General features: G+C 54.5%; 1 protein-coding gene across 5 annotated transcripts in view; it reads left to right on the forward strand.

Moving 5' to 3' along the window:
- Positions 1–18,491, forward strand: part of TRIO (trio Rho guanine nucleotide exchange factor) — a 309,165-nt gene that overhangs the window by 175,451 nt on the left and 115,223 nt on the right. For all 5 annotated transcript variants that reach the window (XM_075540870.1, XM_075540867.1, XM_075540868.1 and 2 more), the window contains exons 12-20: positions 599–768; positions 1,781–1,955; positions 4,737–4,932; positions 6,557–6,723; positions 7,232–7,351; positions 9,886–10,077; positions 11,183–11,332; positions 13,095–13,209; positions 15,712–15,827. In XM_075540870.1, the coding sequence (XP_075396985.1) occupies positions 599–768; positions 1,781–1,955; positions 4,737–4,932; positions 6,557–6,723; positions 7,232–7,351; positions 9,886–10,077; positions 11,183–11,332; positions 13,095–13,209; positions 15,712–15,827 (1,401 nt within the window). The remainder of the gene's footprint in view (positions 1–598; positions 769–1,780; positions 1,956–4,736; positions 4,933–6,556; positions 6,724–7,231; positions 7,352–9,885; positions 10,078–11,182; positions 11,333–13,094; positions 13,210–15,711; positions 15,828–18,491) is intronic.

An 18,491-nucleotide genomic window follows, 5' to 3' on the forward strand; every position in this document is an offset into this window, starting at 1 on the left:
GACGGTGGCTTCATCTTTCTCCTGTGGAGCAGCTGGTGGTTTCAACGTGCTGCCCCCTAGGAACCCACTACACCACTGTGTGTGTATGTGAGAGTATGCGTGCTTGTATGTGTATTAGTGAGTGTACGTGAGAGTATGTGTGTGTGAGTACTTGGGAGTGTACTGTGAGAGTGGGAGTGTGTGACTGTATGTGAGAGAGTGTGTGTGTGTAGTGTGAGTGTCTGAGAGTGGTTGTATGTTAGTGAGTGTGTACGTGAATGAGAGTATGTGGATGTGTGCGTGTCTGAGAGAGTGGTTGTATGTATATATGTGAAGGAGAGTGTGTGCACGTGTATCTGTTTGTGGGTGAGCAAGTGTCCGTGTGTGTGTCTGTCGCCTGTCTGTCTCTTCTCGTTTCCACGGCACCCTGGCCCGAGCGGAGGAAGCCTCGGACAGTGGGACTTCCCTCCCCTTTCCTCTCTCCCGGTGCCGGCCCCCTTGGGGCTGTCTGTTTATTTTTTTCCACCGGGCATGTGTCCTGCTGGTTTGGGATGCGCGCCCGCCCTCCCCCTTCCTTCCTCCCACCCCCCGGCTTGCGCTCACTGGCCGTGTCCCGCAGCTGTGGACCTGGCTGGAGGAGCTGCAGAAGGAGCTGCTGGACGACGTGTACGCCGAGTCAGTGGAGGCCGTGCAGGACCTCATCAAGCGCTTCGGCCAGCAGCAGCAGACCACCCTGCAAGTGACCGTCAGCGTCATCAAGGAGGGCGAGGACCTCATCCAGCAGCTGAGGTAGGCGCCTGCCCCCGGGGCTTCATGGCCAGTGCCCAGAGCACCGCCAGCCCCACAGGCTCAGCTCTCTTTCCCTCCTCCTCCTTCCTCCCTCCACACTTTCCCTCATCAGTTGACAAGCAAGGCCCCACATCCACGGCAGGCAAACGGATTCCGACTCACGGTGACCCCACAGGACAGAGCAGACCACTCTGTGGATGCCTCAGGTTGTCTGCCGTAGCTCTCTCCCCATTGTAGCTAGGGAGGTAGTTCCAACCTTTGACCTTTCTGGGAGCACTTAACCCAGAACTTAGCTTCTGTGGGTGGGGTTTGCCCCTCTTCTCTACCCCTTCCTGGTCACCACGGACCTGTCTGAGTCCAAGCCGGGTGGACGCCTGCGCGGCACTGGGCGTGGGGAGTTGGGGCCAGATGGGGGCAGGGCAGGGAGTCAGAAAGGCCAGGAGGTCAAGCCCACTTTGCCAGGTGGCCTCTCCCTCTTACTGGGTCAGTGGGACACTTAGATGTAAACTGCCCCACGCTGTCCCTCCTCAGAGGGACCGGCCACTGACGGGTCACCGGTAGCTGTGCAGGATGCCCACCCAGCTAACTGAGGGTCAGGCACCAGCTACCAAGTCAAGGCTTAAATGAACTCCATTCCCATCTAACCATCAGAGCCAACGTGACGCCAGCGTTTCAGTCAGCCAGGTACCGGTCATCCGGGTAGCTAAAAATAAGACCCCACCCAGTGGCTTCATTTTCCAATTGGGATTCCTTGTGGGCGTCTGGCCCTAAAGGAAATGCCCGGGGCCCCTTGTGCAGCGCACCCACTGTCGTCCGTCCCGGCTGGAGGCAGGCTCGGAGGAAGGAGCTGAATATTGTTTTCTGGAGCACAGCTTCTTCCCCTTTCTGAGGCCGGCAGCCCTACTTCCTGCCGCGCTCTTCCCCGGCACCAAACAATGTGAGGCTCTCTCGCTGGATTCCTCTTTGTCTGGCCTCCAACCCCGGCTCCCCGCCCTCCCCGTGTGCCCCGCAGGGACTCGGCCATCTCCAGCAACAAGACCCCCCACAACAGCTCCATCAACCACATCGAGACGGTGCTGCAGCAGCTGGACGAGGCCCAGTCGCAGATGGAGGAGCTCTTCCAGGAGCGCAAGATCAAGCTGGAGCTCTTCCTGCAGCTGCGCATCTTCGAGAGGGACGCCATCGACGTGAGTGCCTCAGCCCGGTGCTCCTCCACCGCGATCCAGAGGCAGGGAGGAAGCCCGGGAGGGAGGGCGGGCGGAGGCTTGCTGTTCTCTCTGCACGCGCCCCTCCCCGGGATTCTGGGCTCAGGACTCTGCGGTCCAGACTGGAGGGAGAAGGGAGGCTGGTTGGGATTTCAGGTGAGCGGGGCTGGACAGGCAGCTAAGCCTTTGGGGGTGGGGGAGGGACGCAGTCTGTATGAGCGGTCCACTGTGATGTCCTGGTGTTTGTCAACCTTGACTGGTGTGCTGCCCTGCTCTCCCTCTCCCTGTCCTCACCCTCCCCTGCCCTGTCCTGTCCCTCTTCCTCTCTCTCCTGCCTTCCCATCCCCGCCCCACGGTCCCTCTCCTGGCCAGAGTGAGCATCATCATGGCCCCTGTGATGGTGGTGGAGGCAGCCCTGATAGTGCTGTGGGTTCGGCAGTGATTGATTGGGATGGTAAAGACAAGGTCAGTGGTTCAAGCCCACCAGCCACCCCATGGGACAAAGAGAAGGCTGTGTGCTGCCATCAAGCTTTGCTGTCTCGGAAGCCCTATAGAGCCAGCCCACCAAGGTCTTGGTCTGCACTGCTTTCCCCTGGGAAAAGGCCAGGCTCCCATGGTCTGCAGGGAGCAGGCGGCCGTGTGCAGGCTCACCTGCCACTGGGCCAGGTGTCTACGTCACCAGCTCTCGTACTTCTGCTGGTGACGCCACAGTCACGGGTTCTTATAACCAAGTCAAGCTGACAACCATTAGCTTGGTTCTGTCTCGTAGCGACCCCCGTGAGAGAGCGGAACTGCTCCGTGGGGTCTCTGAGACGGGGGTCTTAGCAGAGGCTAGCTGCTTGCCATGCCTTTCTCCTGAGGAGCCGCTGGCGGGCTCGAACCGCCCCCCTCAAGGTTAGCAGTCCATCCCTTCCTGCACTGTGTCCCCATGGCTCCTCTGGGTCTCGTCTAGCCCGCCCCTGAAAAAGAACCAGACTCACTGCCGCCGTGGCCTTTTGAGAACCAGTGTCCATGTTACCCTGGGGTGACTTCCTCCCTGGGACCAGCGGTGCCGCCGGCCAGTGCTGTGGACAGGAGGCCCCTCTGAGCATCTCCACGGTGGCTTTATGCCCTGGGAGGCTCTCTTGCTGGTATGGGTTTCTGATCCAAAGATGATCGCCCTAGAGTAGAGGGCAAGGCTAAAGAGAGAGTGATTTTTTTAACCCCCCTCCCACTGGCTTTTGGTTCATACCTGGTTTTGGTGTGATTATAATGTAATGGTGCCATCCATCAATGTAACAAGTAAAGATACTCTGGCCCTGATGGTAAGGGGATATGGTGGGAGCAGCCTGAAGGTTTTCCATCACCTCCCGTCTCCTGGCTGCGATGCTTTGATTGATTCTGTCTGTCATCCTCACGGCTCCACCCTCACCTTGCAGGGCCGAGTGGCGGAAGGCCATGAGCATCCTTGGGGAGTGCTGTCCCATAATTTACAGAATCACATTTCTCTCTCGTGTTTTCCCTCCCTTCCTGGGTATGTGGTATTTTTAGCCTTCAGTTTAAATATTGTGTGTGTTCACCCCTACGGTAAAGCGGATGAAATGAACAATCAGGCAGAGTTTCCATATACCTGTCTCCGAAATTCTGGGGTTTGCTGCACTTGCTTCCAATATCCCCCCCCCCCCCACACACACACACACTTTTTTAAACTTAATATATTGATAAGGCCTTGTAAAGGTAATCATTGCCGACTTGCGATATTCCTCCCAAAGACTTCCTCAGTATCTCTGAATTAAAAGCCTTTGTCCTACGTAACCACTGTCCACCTATGGGAGGCCTCACCAAGTTCCCAGCTCCCCTTCACGTTCGTCTGCACCCCTGGCTGTGGTCACGCCTCCACTGTCCTGCAGGGGCCGTCCTCCGTGTGACGATTTGTACCCCCTCCGTCTGGAATCCCTCTCCTTCTGCCCTCCTCTCTGCTTTCCTGCCCTTGAAGAAGCCGGTCAGTTTGAGAAACGGAGGCTTACGCACCCGCCTGCCTTTGTGGGACCGCTCACATTTTGCTTGGCTCAGGTTCTGAGTCCACCCAGGCCTGCCCGTGGGCTCAGAAGCAGCTGTGGAGGCCCGAGTGGATTCAGCTTTAGGCTTTCACCAGCCGGAGGGCAGGCGCCTTCGGTGGGCCGCCTGCCTTGCTCCCTCGAGGCCTGTCACGTGGTGATGCTGCTGCGGTCACGTCACGCCTGCTGGTCCCACCTCGGTGGGGATGGCGAGGTCGGCTTCGTGTTCCTACAGGGCAGGCTGGTCCTCCACCACTGCACTTTCAGTCAGGCCTCTGTCCCGATGGTTTGCGGCAGGACAACTGCCAGAAACCACTGCTTTGATTAGACATTGCCTCTTGCTGGCATTTACTTCCGTCATCGTTAGATGCCACAAGGAGTCCTGGTCGCCCCTAAGGACCAGTTTTCAGTAGAGAGGTTGGTTTCCTGGCGATCTCTCATTGGGAAACATGAGGTCTTTCCATTTGCTTGGTTTCCTGTCTTCTTTCAAAATAGAAACCTAGAATCGAGAGCTTTTGCGGATCCCCTGTGCCCATTCAACTTGAGGCATTTCTTTTGGGGTGATTGTGAGTTGTCCAGTCTTCAGCCGGTCCCCATCAACAGGCTTCTGTGTTCTGACACGCCCCCCTCCCCCACTTTCCGAGTGTCTTCCTGAGACCCTGCGTGTCAGGACCCCCAGCAGCTGCTGCTCAAGCCTCGCCCTTCATCAGAACCTCTCTCCCCCTAGATCATCTCAGACCTCGAGTCCTGGAACGATGAGCTTTCTCAGCAGATGAACGACTTCGACACAGAGGACCTCACCATCGCCGAGCAGCGGCTGCAGCACCACGCGGACAAAGCCCTGACCATGAACAACCTGACCTTCGACGTCATCCACCAAGGGCAGGACCTCCTGCAGTACGTCAATGAAGTGCAGTCCTCGGGTAAGAGCTGCCTGCCGCCCCAGGCCTTCGCCCTTCTTGCCCGATGTGGTGTCCACCGAGTCCACCCCGTCCTGGAGGGGCTCTCCAGGGGAACATGTCACACGTTTTTCCAGAAGAATCGATCTCATGTTAGCATAATGTATTTACCCTTCGTGGTCTTTACGATTGTTTCAAGTAGCGGTCACTTTAATTCGACAGACTGTTTTAAAAGGAGCCTTGAGGCGTGGGCTACATGTTGGCTGCCTGTCACAAGGTCGACAGTTTGAGCCCACCAGCCACTCTGAGGGAGAAAAACGAGGCTGCCTGCTCCCGTCAGGCTTTAGAGTGTCAGGAAGACAAACGGGTAGCTGTGCTCTCCGATGGATGTTTGTTAAATGCTGTTGTACTTCTGCGAATGAAATGGAAACTTTAAGATGTTTCTGCATTCTTACTTTGCCTTTGCCTCTGTGTTACCAGCAGCTGGCACTGTCAGCACCACGTGTAGGTTTAGCTCGGACACATTAGCAAGGTGGTTAGTAGAACCCGCTTACACCTTCCTCGTCTTACCGAAATCAAATCAAAGACTTCACCAAAGAACACACTGCACCTGCACAGGGACAGAGGCAAACCAAGTTCACCCCCTCTCATGGAGGAGGGGGAGGCACATTTTCAGTAGTTACTATAGTTATCAATATCTTAGATACTCTTTAGGAGAAAGTAAAAGAAAGTGATTTAAAATTTTTATTTTATGTTTGCACATAATAACTGGGTTGTCTATATAGAAAATGTTCATCATCACTGAATGCATTGAATAAGTGGTTTTCCTCCTGGAATTGCCAGTTTTCATAATAAAGCCTGGCTCACTGGTGATCTCTAATGGAGACCAATGGATTTTCACATTTTCTGGCTTCTTTGCTCATCTTTAAGAAATTGATGTATGTATATGTATGGATTGTGATAACAGTTGTATGAGCCCCTAATAAATTGTTTAAAAAGAAAAAAGAAAAAAAAGAAATATTAGTGGGTTTTTGTGTATGCCATGGATTTTCACAAGTAGGGAACTGTTTGTGTATTTATACACAACTAGGACCAGGAGTCCTGATAACGCAGCGGCTTAGGCATTGGGTTAGTAACAGAAAGGTCAGTGGTTTGAACCCACAAAGAGAGTGGACGGTGTATGCCGAGAGGCACCGAGTCTGTGTGGTTTGAACCCACAGAAAGGTCAGTGGTTTGAACCCTCTTGAGGGAGAAAGCTGAGGCAGACTGCTTCTCTAAAGCTGACAGTTTTAGAGACCCGATGTTGGGGGCAGTTTGCTCTGTCCTTGTGGGGTCATCATGACTTGGCATTGACCCGGCCGTGGTGGGATGCAGTAAGAATCTCAGCATTTGGTGGGCTGTCACCTCAGCTGTTGGTTCACTTATACTTTTGTTGACGTTGAGGCAAGTCAGTCCATCCTCTCAGACACACGCACGTGCTGGGAGGCAGGTGTGCGCTCACACTCTTCTGCTGGCCTGGGTCCTCCATGAACTTGACCTTGAAAGAACTGTCGGCCCCTGAGGACCATTGAACGGAGTCAGGGGCCATGTCACCCAACGTCTGAGGTGGCACGCTCACTGTATTCTGGTCTCTCTGCCACGTGTGCAGGTGTGGAGCTGCTCTGTGACAGAGACGTGGACATGGCCACCCGGGTCCAGGACCTGCTGGAGTTCCTTCACGAAAAGCAACAGGAACTGGACCTGGCAGCGGAACAGCACCGGAAGCACCTGGAGCAGTGTGTCCAGCTCCGCCACCTGCAGGCCGAGGTGAAGCAGGTAAAGGAATTGCTGGCCCGGGCACATCCCACCTACAGACACCTGGCGTGGAATACCTGGGGCAGCTCAGGCATGTAAGCCTTATGTAGGTAGTCCCTCATCGGAGCCCTGCTGCGCTAATGTCATATTCATTCTCTCTCACTGTCTCACACACACACAGAGGGTCTGAACACAAGACACAAGCAGGCCACAGATTTGAGTCTCCCCACCTAGAAGGCTGGTGCGACGCTCACGAATTCCGTAATCATTGTTACCGGTAACAAAGAGAGCGGACGGTGTATGCCGAGAGGCACCAAGTCTGTGTGTCCTCACAAGTCCCCTTGCCGGGGCCTGTGTGCTAGGACCGACCGAGGAGGTGCAGGCACAGCTGGGTGACCAAGAATGGACCTCAAACTCTTGGCGTTGTCAGTAGGAACGTCCATTCCAGCCAGCAGGAGCAGGGAGGGTGCGCATCCTGGGGGCACGCTGGGAGGGCCAGGGCTAGCATGGAGCATGTGTACCTTTCCAGGTGCTGGGATGGATCCGCAACGGAGAGTCCATGCTGAATGCTGGCCTCATCACAGCCAGCTCCCTGCAGGAGGCCGAGCAGCTGCAGCGTGAACATGAGCAGTTCCAGCATGCCATCGAGGTGAGGCCCCTTCCGCGGCCCCCACAGTGCAGCCAGTTGAGTGTCACCTCCGCTCCCTGGGCTGTCAACTCCCTTCACACTGCCCCTACAGTACAGTGCAGCCCATGGGGACGTACAGGACCAGTCAAACCAATCGCAGTCCCTGCTATAAAAGGTCTCCTGCGTGGGTGAGGCCTGTGTCCTCCCGGATCGGCGTGTCCGCCGAGATGACTACAATCTGCTGTCACAGGCATATCTTCATGCTACGTGGCCAGTCTCAAGGAAGGACTAGGCTCGAGATGCCCTGCAAAGCCGCAGACGCACCCTGGTGCTGGCGGCCATGCTGGCGCTCTGTCCCATGATGTGCAGAACCCAAAGGAGCCTCAGGTGAAAGCTCTGGTCAGTGCCGGGCACCCCCCCCCCGCCCCAGTGAGCATCACCACGTGCACATTCAGAGTTGCAAAGGCTTCTTTCCCGTGGGGGAGAAGGTGACTCGTATGGTGGGTGGCCTCTAATCACACCGCTCACAGCTCTGGATGAATTTATCTCCAAAGACTGGGAGCCGTCGGACACCCCTTAACGCTTGTCCCGGAGGCAGGGGCTCTGCTTACTTGGGAAACTGTACTCTGTGTCTGGCATTTCTAGTGGCGAAGTAGCCAGGATGGGACATGCCGCGGGCCACGTTTGGTGGGATAGCTGTGCTTTCTCTGATGAAATGCAGGATTTTTTTGTTAAAGAAACTGTCCAGAGAGCAGCAGGTCCCCTCTGACTTTTGAACAGCACCTGGTCCTCAGCCCCTCACTGGTTCTTCTGATGCCCATCAAGGAGAAGACACGTGTAAGGGGCTGTCTGTTCTCATTTGGATGGACTTGTTAGGGGGCGTGAACCCCCAGAGAATGTGGCTGATTCATCCTCAGCAATGATGTTTACCTCTTCAAAATCAGTAGCTTCTGAGGACTCGCCATGAAGATGACGCCAAAACACACACTGGCCGTTTCTTCCCGCCTTGCTCACACCGCTCACGCAGCTGTTGTTAGCTGGAGCCCCACGCTGGGGCATTGCAACAGCGTCTCTAGAATGTGGGTGGTGACAGTGTGTGTTAGTCTGGAGGGACTAGAGAAACATTCACCGACACTCGTGTGGAAGAAAGATCTGATATACAAGTGCAATTAGATATTGAGAAAACAGCCCAGTCCAGTTCAAGTCCCTATGTCTGATTACCAATCTATATATAAAGTCCTCTTCAGACACCGAATGAGGAAGATCACAGGCCAGTGGGTGCAAAGTCTTGTTGATCCAGTGGCGGTATAAGCACCTCAGTGCTGGCAGGGGTCTCCACGTGGCTTCTCCAGCTCCGAGGCTCTGGCTGCCATCAGCCTGTCTCCATGTGGCTTGTCAACAAGCTGGTCTTGCAGGGACTGAGTGTTTGTCCCACCTCCAGCGAGCTATTTCTCTCCTTAGCGCCTCCAAGTGAGGTCATCAAGCTGTGACCTGATTGACAGGCTAAACTCCACCCCTTCACTTGTAAGTCTCAAATGTGTGGAACTCTCTGAGACCGAGAGCCACAACCGGAGACACAGGATGGAGATTCTTGATGCAGTTCGGAGTCCATCCTTCATTAGATGATTACCTCTTCCAAGACAGACTCCCCTTCCATGTTTTTTGGTTGCTGAAACCATGTGTTTTCTTTCTGTGAAAGAAATTTGTGTTTCAGAATAAAACAATTTTTTTTCTCGAGGCAAAATCTGGATTTTGATAACTGTAGTGGGACACCTAAGCCCTGAGCAGGTCTCTAGTGTTGGGCTGGTGAGATGACGCCCATCACTGTTATTCAGGCCCCACTCGGGGGCTTGCTGTGGCTGTCGGGTGCCATCAAGTCGGTTCTGACCCAGAGCTACTGACTGTACAACAGAAGGAGACCCTGCCCGTCCTGCGACGTCTTCACAATCGCTCCTCTGCCTGAGCCCATTGCTGCAGCCACGGTGTCCATCCGTCTCATTGAGGGCCTTCCTCTTTTTCCCTGCCTCCTCCCCTTTCCGAGCACGATGTCCTTCTCCAGGGACTGGTCTCTCTTGGCAACATGCCCAAAGTATGCCAGATGCAGTTTCGCCATCCTTGCCTCTGAGGAGCATACTGGCCGTACTTCTTCCAAGACCGTTTGGTGTGTCCTTTCAAATTCCTCGCCAGCACCACAATTCACACACACCCATTCTTCTTCTGTCTTCCTTATGGAATATCCAACTTTCACAGGCATATGAGGTGATTGACAATACCGCGACTTAGTCCTCTTAAGATAACATCCTTGCTTTTCAACCTTTAAAGATCCACCCATGGGAGAGCATATACAAAAATAGCATAGCAGCTTCTCCTGCACTCCAGAGCCAGAGATGGTGTGTGGGCTCTCTGTGTCCCATGGGTCACAAGCAGTTGAGTATAAACCCAGCAGTTCCTAGAGCATCCACTGCGGTTTTGTTTTATCTTGATTTTCTTTCCCCTATAAAATACATACGTGGGCGCGGCCCTTGCTGACGATGCCTCCTGTCTTGGTCTCCTAGAAAACGCACCAGAGCGCGCTGCAGGTGCAGCAGAAGGCGGAGGCCATGCTGCAGGCCAACCACTACGACATGGACATGATCCGGGACTGCGCCGAGAAGGTGGCCTCCCACTGGCAGCAGCTGATGCTCAAGATGGAAGACCGCCTCAAGCTCGTCAACGCCTCCGTCGCCTTCTACAAAACTTCGGAGCAGGTAAGCAGAGGTGGAGGTGAGGGTAGGGGTTTCAGGCGCCTTCCCCGGGCTCCTAAGCTTTCTGGCCCCAGACCATCGACTTGGACTTTTCTGTCAGCACTGATCAAGTTAACCCCAAGTTAATCAGGGGAACGTCACATTCTGGACTTGACTTTCTCTTTCTATGGGCTACCTGAGTGGCACCAACAGTCCCGTGCTTGGCCACTAACCAAAACTTTGGTGGATCAAGTCCACCTAGAGTGGTGCCTTGGAAGAAAGGCCTGGTGACAACTTTCCGGAAACTCAGCCACCGGAAATCCAGTGGAGCAAAGTTCTCTCCTGACACACCTGGGCTTGCCTTGAGTTTCAGTGGATTTGACAACAACTTGTCTGGTTTTTTGGGAGCCCTGGTGGCATCCTGGGCTGTGCCTTGACCGCAAGGTTAGCGGTTCAATCCCACCAGCTGCTCTGCAGAAGAAAGGCAAGGCTTCCTGCTTCCACTAAAGATTGAGAGTCTCGGGAAACCAAAGGGGCTGGTCTGTCCTGTTGGGTCACTAGGAGCAGGGACCTACCCCATGGTGGCGAGTCTGCTTGGTGCTGAGTTTCAGGTGTGGGAAACAATGTAGACTGGAGAGTACAAAGACATCGTTTCCCCTCTTTAACTACCTGGGCACTTCACTGAGTTTGGGGAAACTTTCCACCATGTATTTTCTGTGAACATTTGAAAGTCCAGAGTCACACGCGAACCCAATACACAAACTCAATGCCACAGAGTGGATGCTGACGTGACGGGGTAGGCCGGCCCTGTGGCTCTTTAAAGGAGCAGCCTCATCTTTCTCCCACGGCGTGGCTGATGGATTAGAACTCCTGACGTGGTGAACAGCCCCCGTCGTGTCACCATGACACCACCAGGGCTTCTGGCATCTCGTCAGATGGAGAAAAGTCCGCTTCGGTTGTTTCTTTCTCTGAGAGCCCTGCCGCCTTGGGCCCAGGGGTGGGCTTGTCCTGGATCAGGGGGTGCCGTGGCTCAACTCAGCCCCCAGCGCTTTGGTCTGACCCATGGTCAGCGTGGGCGACGTGTGGCATCTGGCCATCCCTGAACCTGTGGCTTCCTTCTGCCTCTCAGGTCTGCAGTGTCCTTGAGAGCCTGGAGCAGGAGTACAAGAGGGAAGAGGACTGGTGTGGGGGCGCCGACAAGCTGGGCCCCAATTCCGAGACAGACCACGTCACGCCCATGATCAGCAAGCACCTGGAGCAGAAGGAAGCTTTCCTGAAGGTACTGGGGCCTCACCAGACACCGAGCGCAGACCCACAGGGGTTCTGGTCTGCAAGGAGCCCTTGGGCCTACAGACTTCTCCCCCATCCAGACCCCACACAGTCGTGGCTTCCCAGAGGAGCCTCCCTTCACCCCATGCACAACCCCCACCCCCACAGCTCCCACCTCCCACGCCGGGGATGAGAGACTGGTCAGAGTATGCCAGTGATGAGGTGGTTGACCGGAGGAAGTCCTAAGATCGTTTCCACGTGTGATGTACACCTCTTCCTAGTTTCAGAGAAAGCTGTGTGAATTAGGAATGGTTGAGAGTTCGTAGACGCGCAGAACCACCTGATCCTGAAGACAGAGCATGATCGATTGGTTAAGCTGCCTGTAGATGCAAAGAATTTTCCCTCAGGTGGTTCTGCCTCTTCAGAAATAGATTGGGAGGAGGAGGGGGTAAGTCCAGGAGAGGACGCCCCCTTGGCTTACAGGTCGGGAAACTTGGGACGCATTTCCCGCAGGGGAATCTGATTCCAGTCTGCTGGGCTGGGAGCTGTAACTGAAGAGTGACGTCCAGAGAAGTGCGTCATATCTCTCCATCGTGAACATGTGCCATCGACCCTGAAGCAGATTTTAAGCCGGGGTCAAAATGTTAACATCTGTTTAAAAACAGTTAAACGTGAATGTACCGCGCTGCCTTCTTTGGCCCCAAGAAGAAGTTTCTGCATGTCTGCCGTTCCCACCAGAAAAACACTCCCCACACATACACTCCCACCCACCCTGCTGCTACCTGTCCGCCATTCCTCTTCCTTCTGGGGTGACTCCCTGCCCTGCAGCCTTCCTGTTGAGGCTGGGGGAAGGAACCGTAACTCTTTTAAAGTCAAACCTGTGAATTTGTTTTAAGCTTCCAGCGCAGAGGTTTTGCTTTGAACAGGTTGGCGTGGGAAAACAGTTCGCTAAGTGCACCTGATTCAAGTGAAGATCGGGGAGCCCCACCCCCGACTTGTGTCTGATAACTCATTCGTTAAATGCCCGCTCTTGGGAGAACGCTGGGAGTTGGGAGGCTTTATAATTTGGCCCCGTTCCTCTGAAATCGCACGACTGAAGCACCAACTCGAAGCCCCACTTAGTTGACGTCATCAAGAGGGCTTTTCCTCACGATTACAAAAAGCTGTTGTGGATTACAAAAAGCTCCAATGTTGCCACAGACTGGTGCGCTGCTTGGCTTGAAACCTCCCAAACGAGTGAGAGCCAAACCGTGAACTCCCCCATCTTCCCCGGCACTGGCAGATCTGTCTCCCACGTGGCTGCTGGAAGCCAAGCCACCAAAGGCCAGCCCACCGGCCCCAGAGCCGGCGGTTCAGACCAGCGCCTGTGGCTGCTTGTGTCTCAAGTGGTAGGACTGAGCGGTTGCCATAAGGAGCCAGAGGCTGAGGACCGGCAAAGCCTAGAAGATTTGCTCCCTGCCCCTCCCAGAATCCCTCAGTGGCTGCAGCCGGGAAAGCTAGGCCCCTTTGAAAGGGTGTCTGTTACTGTGGCGTGCCCTGCCTCGGGGGCCTTTCTCCAGGGCAGTGGGCAGCACAGCAGTTGGCTCCATCTCTCCGAGGTCAGAGGGAGTGTTTGTTTGTTTGTTTGTTTGTTTGAACCAGCGCAGTAGGTGGCTTGCTGCATCCTCCAGACCATAGATTTTAGGTAAACGTGTGTTCTAGCTGAATGCCACGGTCACCCCTGCCCGTGTCACGTCAGCTTAACAGAATGACCTGCTCTCCCTGGTTTTCAGGCCTGCACCCTGGCCAGGAGGAACGCGGACGTCTTCCTGAAATACCTGCACCGGAACAGTGTGAACATGCCCGGGATGGTGACGCACATCAAGGCTCCCGAGCAGCAAGTCAAAAGTAAGTCCCGGGGAGGTGGCCACAGCGGTCCCCGGCCGGGGCCAGCACGAGATGGGAGGGAGCGTCCGCATGTGCTCCGAGGTTGAGCTTGTGGACTTGACCGTCGATCCCAGGCTGCCAGCATCTGACTCTTGGCCGGCTGGCGAGTGCTTACTCTTCGGTGTTACAGAAATTTGCCCTCTCTCTGAAACCAGTGAGCGAGCAAATGCGTCCTCACGATCACCTTCACTAACGGCACCTGAAGCTTTTCACTCGTCAGAAAGGCTTGGAGCCTCTTCCTGCACAGAATCCACTGGCTTGCATCTGTTCCGACTTAGAAGGATCTGTAAGACAAGGTATAACTGCGCTGTAGCGTTCCCAAGACGATCCATTTTCACCAGAGCAGATGCCACACCTTCTCCCGCTGATTGACCACTGTCCTTTTGGCAAACGGCCGAGCCCTTAACCTCCAAGCCACGGCGGTTCTAAGCGAGAACCGCTCACACGCAGTTGACTTAAAGACACGCTTGGGAACGGGTCTGTTCCGAACCAGGACTGGGTGTCGTTTAAACCTGAGTCCAGGCCCTCCCAGAGCGACCCTGCAGGCCAGCCTAGAAGTGGTTTCCTGAGGCTGTAGTTCTTTACAGGAGTGAGACTGGAGAATTGACATCAACTTGATGGCAGAGAGTTTAGAGTCGATTTCATGTGTTAGGGAAAAGCCTTTGCTAAACTATTATTGAGGTTTTTTGTTTTTTCTTTAAAAAATCATTTTATTGGGGGTCCGTACAACTCTTATCACAATCCATACATAACATCCATTGTGTCGAGCACATCTGTACATTGGTTGCCATTCTTAAAACATTTGCTTTCTACTTGAGCCCTTGGTATCAGTTCATTTTCTCCCCTCCCTCCCCGGCCCCATCCTTCATGAACCCATGATAATTTATAAATTAATATTATTTTGTCATGTCTTACACTGTCTGACGTTTCCTTTCCCCCACTTTTCTGTTGTCAATCCCCCAGGGAGGGGGTTATATGTAGATCCTTGTGATCAGTTCCCCCTTTCTACCCTACCATCCCTCCACCCTCCTGGTATTGCCACTCTCACCATTGGTCCTGAAGGGATCATCCACCCTGGATACCCTGTGTTTCCAGTTCCTATCTGTACCAGTGTACATCCTCTGGTCTAGCCGGATTTGTAAGGTAGAATTGGGATCATGATAGTGGTGGAGGAGGGTAAAGCATTTAAGAACCAAGTTGTATGTTTCATCGTTGCTACACTGCACCCTGACTGGCTGGTCTCTGACTGGCTGGTCTTCTCCACGAGACCCTTCTGTAAGGGGATGTCCAGGTGCCTACAGATGGGCACCGGGTCCCCACTCTGCATTCCCCTTCATTCAGTGATATGATTTTTTGTTCTGGGTCTTTAATGCCTGATACCTGATCCTATTGACACCTCATGATCACACAGGCTGTGGGCTTTGTTGTTCCTCAGCTAGATGGTTGCTTATTTATTTTCAATGGCGAGGGTTGTTGTTTTTTTTGCGGGGGTGGGGGTTTGTTTTTCCATAAATCAAACCAAGGAGTGGTTTGCGATTATTCTTGCTGTAAAGTGTGCCCTTTGTGTACCGACCAAGAAGTCGTTTTAATCACTTTATTCACTAAGTCGTTAAAAGAATATGCTCCTCATTGGCAAGCCGAAAGAAATGAAATAAAAAATTTAAGCCCAGAGTTTCAGGATTGAAGATTTCATAGGCAAAACCTTGAGTGGTGCAGGAAGCATCCAGCGGGGATGGAAGGAAGGCATGTGCATACCTAAGTAAATGTCTCGGGAAAAGGCAGGAAGGATACCTTGTTAGCAGCCACCGAGTTAGCTCCAGTGCCTGGTGCTTCCAGTAGAACAAGCATTAGAGCCCTGAGATCGTAGTAGTCATGCATTGGGCTGCTAATCCCAAGGTCAGCCGTTTGAACCCACCAGCTGCTGCTTGGGTGAAAGGCCTTAGAATGACCGTCTCGGAACCCTCCAGGGGCAGCTTTACCCTGTCCCGTCTGGTCACCATGAGTCGGCATCGACTGACGGGTGTTGATGGCAACCGGAGGCATCAGACGAAACCCGAGTGGGTTTCCACCGTCTCGCCGGCAGATGGCACATGTGGGGAGTCTGGTCAGCATGCCTCCAGCCAGCACCGTGGGGGAAGAATGTGCTTTTCTACGGTTCTGTCTTGGTGGCATTCACATGTTGGTGGGTGCCTTCCGCTCAACCCAGGGTGAGCCGTGGTTCAGAGTAGGGCTGCCCCTCTGTCCCCTCTGTGGGGAGCAGACCTCCAGGTCTCCTGATGGGCGCGTTTGAAGGGCCAGTCTTTCACTGTGCACCAAGCACTCACCCACTGCGGCTCCCTCAGCATTCCCACCTGAGCTTTGCCGTGAGAGCGGGCAGGATTTTCCGAGCCAGTAATGGCTGGCTGCCTCCCCGGCGGTTCATGGCAAGCACCGACACGCCTCTCTCTCTCCTTGTTCCCTCAGATATCTTGAACGAACTCTTCCAGCGGGAAAACAGGGTGTTGCACTACTGGACCATGAGAAAGAGGCGGCTGGACCAGTGCCAACAGTATGTGGTCTTCGAGAGAAGTGCCAAGCAGGTCAGCCTCTGTGTGCGCGGCCCCCCACCCACCCGGGCCTGCAGGGCAGAGTGGCGGCTTCCGGCATGCCCATCATGGTGTGGAAACCCTCTCTACTGATCAGAAGTTCCCGTGTTTCCATGAGTGTCATGCACTGAAGGAGAAAGTCCAGAGCCTCACACAGAGTGATTTTGACTCGCAGGGGAGGGCGCGTGCCCTGCAGCTTCCACTGATCTCAACCAGCAAAGCACCAGTGTTGCCTGCGAGGCTGCTTTGAAACTGGGAGAAAGTCTGCCCTGCACGCTGTGTCAGTGCCGCAGGGCGTGGCTGTGGGCATCCCTGCACTTATGTCCGGAGGGCCAGGTTGTGTGCTGCTGCTACATTGGGCTAGGAAATGAGGGACAGAGTTTTTAATAATTCCTTACAGTATACACCATGTGCATACATTTGGCCAAGCGGGGAGACATGGCTGAGGTGGTTCATTTGGAGAAAAGACAGTGGGCACCCCTCACTTGGGCATCTTGGTATAAAGGGGGCTTCTGTATTCTCAGAAGCAGGCACTTGGGGGTGAAGGACTCTGTCTGGAGCACGAGGATCATTAGCATCTTTGACCTTAGCCTTAAGAAGGCACCTTGGGGCATACATAGTGTTATGCCTTAGGCTACGATTCACAAGGTTGGCAATTTGAGCTCACCAGCCAGCTCCGAGAGAGAGAGAGAGAGAGAGAGAGAGAAGGGTGGATTTTTCCACTTTCGTTGTCTTGAAAAACCCACAGGAGGAGTTAGTCTCTGTTGTATAGGGTGGCTAAAAGTCAGAATTGACTTGATGGCCATGAAGTTTGGGATCCTCACCCAGTCTGCCCTCTGGCTCCGCCTTTCTCCTGGCTGGCCTCACCAGACATCCTCGTATCATGGCCAAGTTCCCAGCAGCGAGGCAGGCGACAGATCTCGGAGTGTGTGGATCGCATTTCTTCATTGTTTAGTTTAAAGACGGCTAAACCGCGTTTCAGAATTAAAGTCGTGTTTCTGTGGTAGCCTGGTGGCAGAGTGGGTTACAGCTGAGCCTGCTCATCACAGGGTCAGCAGTTCAAATCCACCAGCCGACCCTCAGGAGAAAGATGAGGCTGTCTACTCCCATCGAGGCTGGCAGCCTGTCTGCGAGTCGGAATCGACTTGCTGGCAGCCATTGGGATTTTGGTCTCCGGTCTGTGTCACGTGCTCTCATCTCCCATCTCTGATACCACAAAGACTCCTTCAAACACAGAGGCACCGAAGTTGCCAGCTCTTCTCTTAGCTGAGAAAAGTCCCGGAACATGTTGTTGGTCTTGGAGAAGGTCCAGTGAGTTGGTGCTGGTGCTGACCAGGGCCTGTTGAACCAGAACCAGTACCCTCAACGTTGGAGGGGGCGGAGGAGGGAGTGGTCAGTCTTGAATCGCAGCTGTGGTAAATCAGTGCAGGCACCAACTTAGTTCTCTGTGACGCTCTGCGGTGAACGGGTGGGGGCTACTCCCCGAAGCTGCTTCCCTGTTCTGCTTCCTCCTGGATGCTGCTCCTCCCCACCCCCACCCCAGTTGTCTCTGCCGTCTTATCTCCAGTGCTCTCTCAGGCTGCTGCTTCTGCTGATTGCCCATGGGCACTTCCCAGGCCTGACCTCCTGATTACTGATCCACAGCTGGCCCTGTGGCCAAGCTGAACTCGAGATTCCTGTCCCTGTGCGCCCCCCCCCCCCGCCCCCAATTCCTCAGGGAGCGCTGGGCGTGTCCTCCCCCATCCCCAGCCTCCCACAGTCACTCCCCCACTGGGCCCTAGAGGTGCTGGAGCTCCACCCTCAGCTCTGCGGCCAGAGCCCCAGCCTGGCACAGCCCTTGACCTTCCTTATGCTCCGAGCCTATTTCTAACACCCCAGGCACCTGTGACCTTGAGACCCTGGTCCTCCTGCCTCACCTGTGACTCTCCTTCTTTCCCACCCTGAGTTCCGGCCGCCGCCTTATCAGGGGCCCAGCTGGGTCAGCCCAGGACTGCTGCCGTCTGCCAGGCGGTGGGGCCCAGCACAGCTTCACCTCCTGTGACCCCCTTACTGAGGGAGGTCCCAGGCTCTCATTTGTCCCTGCGTCTGCCCCACTGGCCTCAGAGATGCTGCAGGCTCCGTGACCATAAAGCGAGTGTCTCCGTAAGGCGGTCACTGGACTCTTTCGGCTCCCCGGTCAAAGTTCAGTTCACGTGGCCCCGTCAGCTAGGAAGGGGACACTGGGACAGTGCAAAGGCCTGAAGTCGTGGGCGGATGCCAGGCATTGGGCACACAGACATGGAGTGAGCACCTGCTGGTGGAAAAATGGTGCCACTAGGCGTGCTCAGTGCAGGGTTTCCCCACACCTGAAATTTGTATATAAAACACACATTCTCTGCAAAACACAATAAAATGAGGTTTTGCTCTCTCCCTGGCCCTGGGAGAAAAACATAAAGCCTGTCTACTCCCATAAAGAATTACCGTCTCAGAAACCCACAGGGGCAGTTCTGCCCTGCCCTTGAGGGTCCCTGTGAGTTGGCATCGACTCGGTGTCAGTGAGTTTGGATTCAGGGTGACCTGTGCCCTGCTCTGTGGAGGCAGAGTCTGTACTCCGAGCTTCACTCCGTGCCCCGGCCTGGTCTGCACAGAAGGCTCTGGGGACGGTGTGCTCTGGGAATG

The sequence above is a fragment of the Tenrec ecaudatus genome, chromosome 2 (genome assembly GCF_050624435.1).
Source record: "Tenrec ecaudatus isolate mTenEca1 chromosome 2, mTenEca1.hap1, whole genome shotgun sequence".
Lineage (NCBI taxonomy): Eukaryota > Metazoa > Chordata > Mammalia > Afrosoricida > Tenrecidae > Tenrec > Tenrec ecaudatus.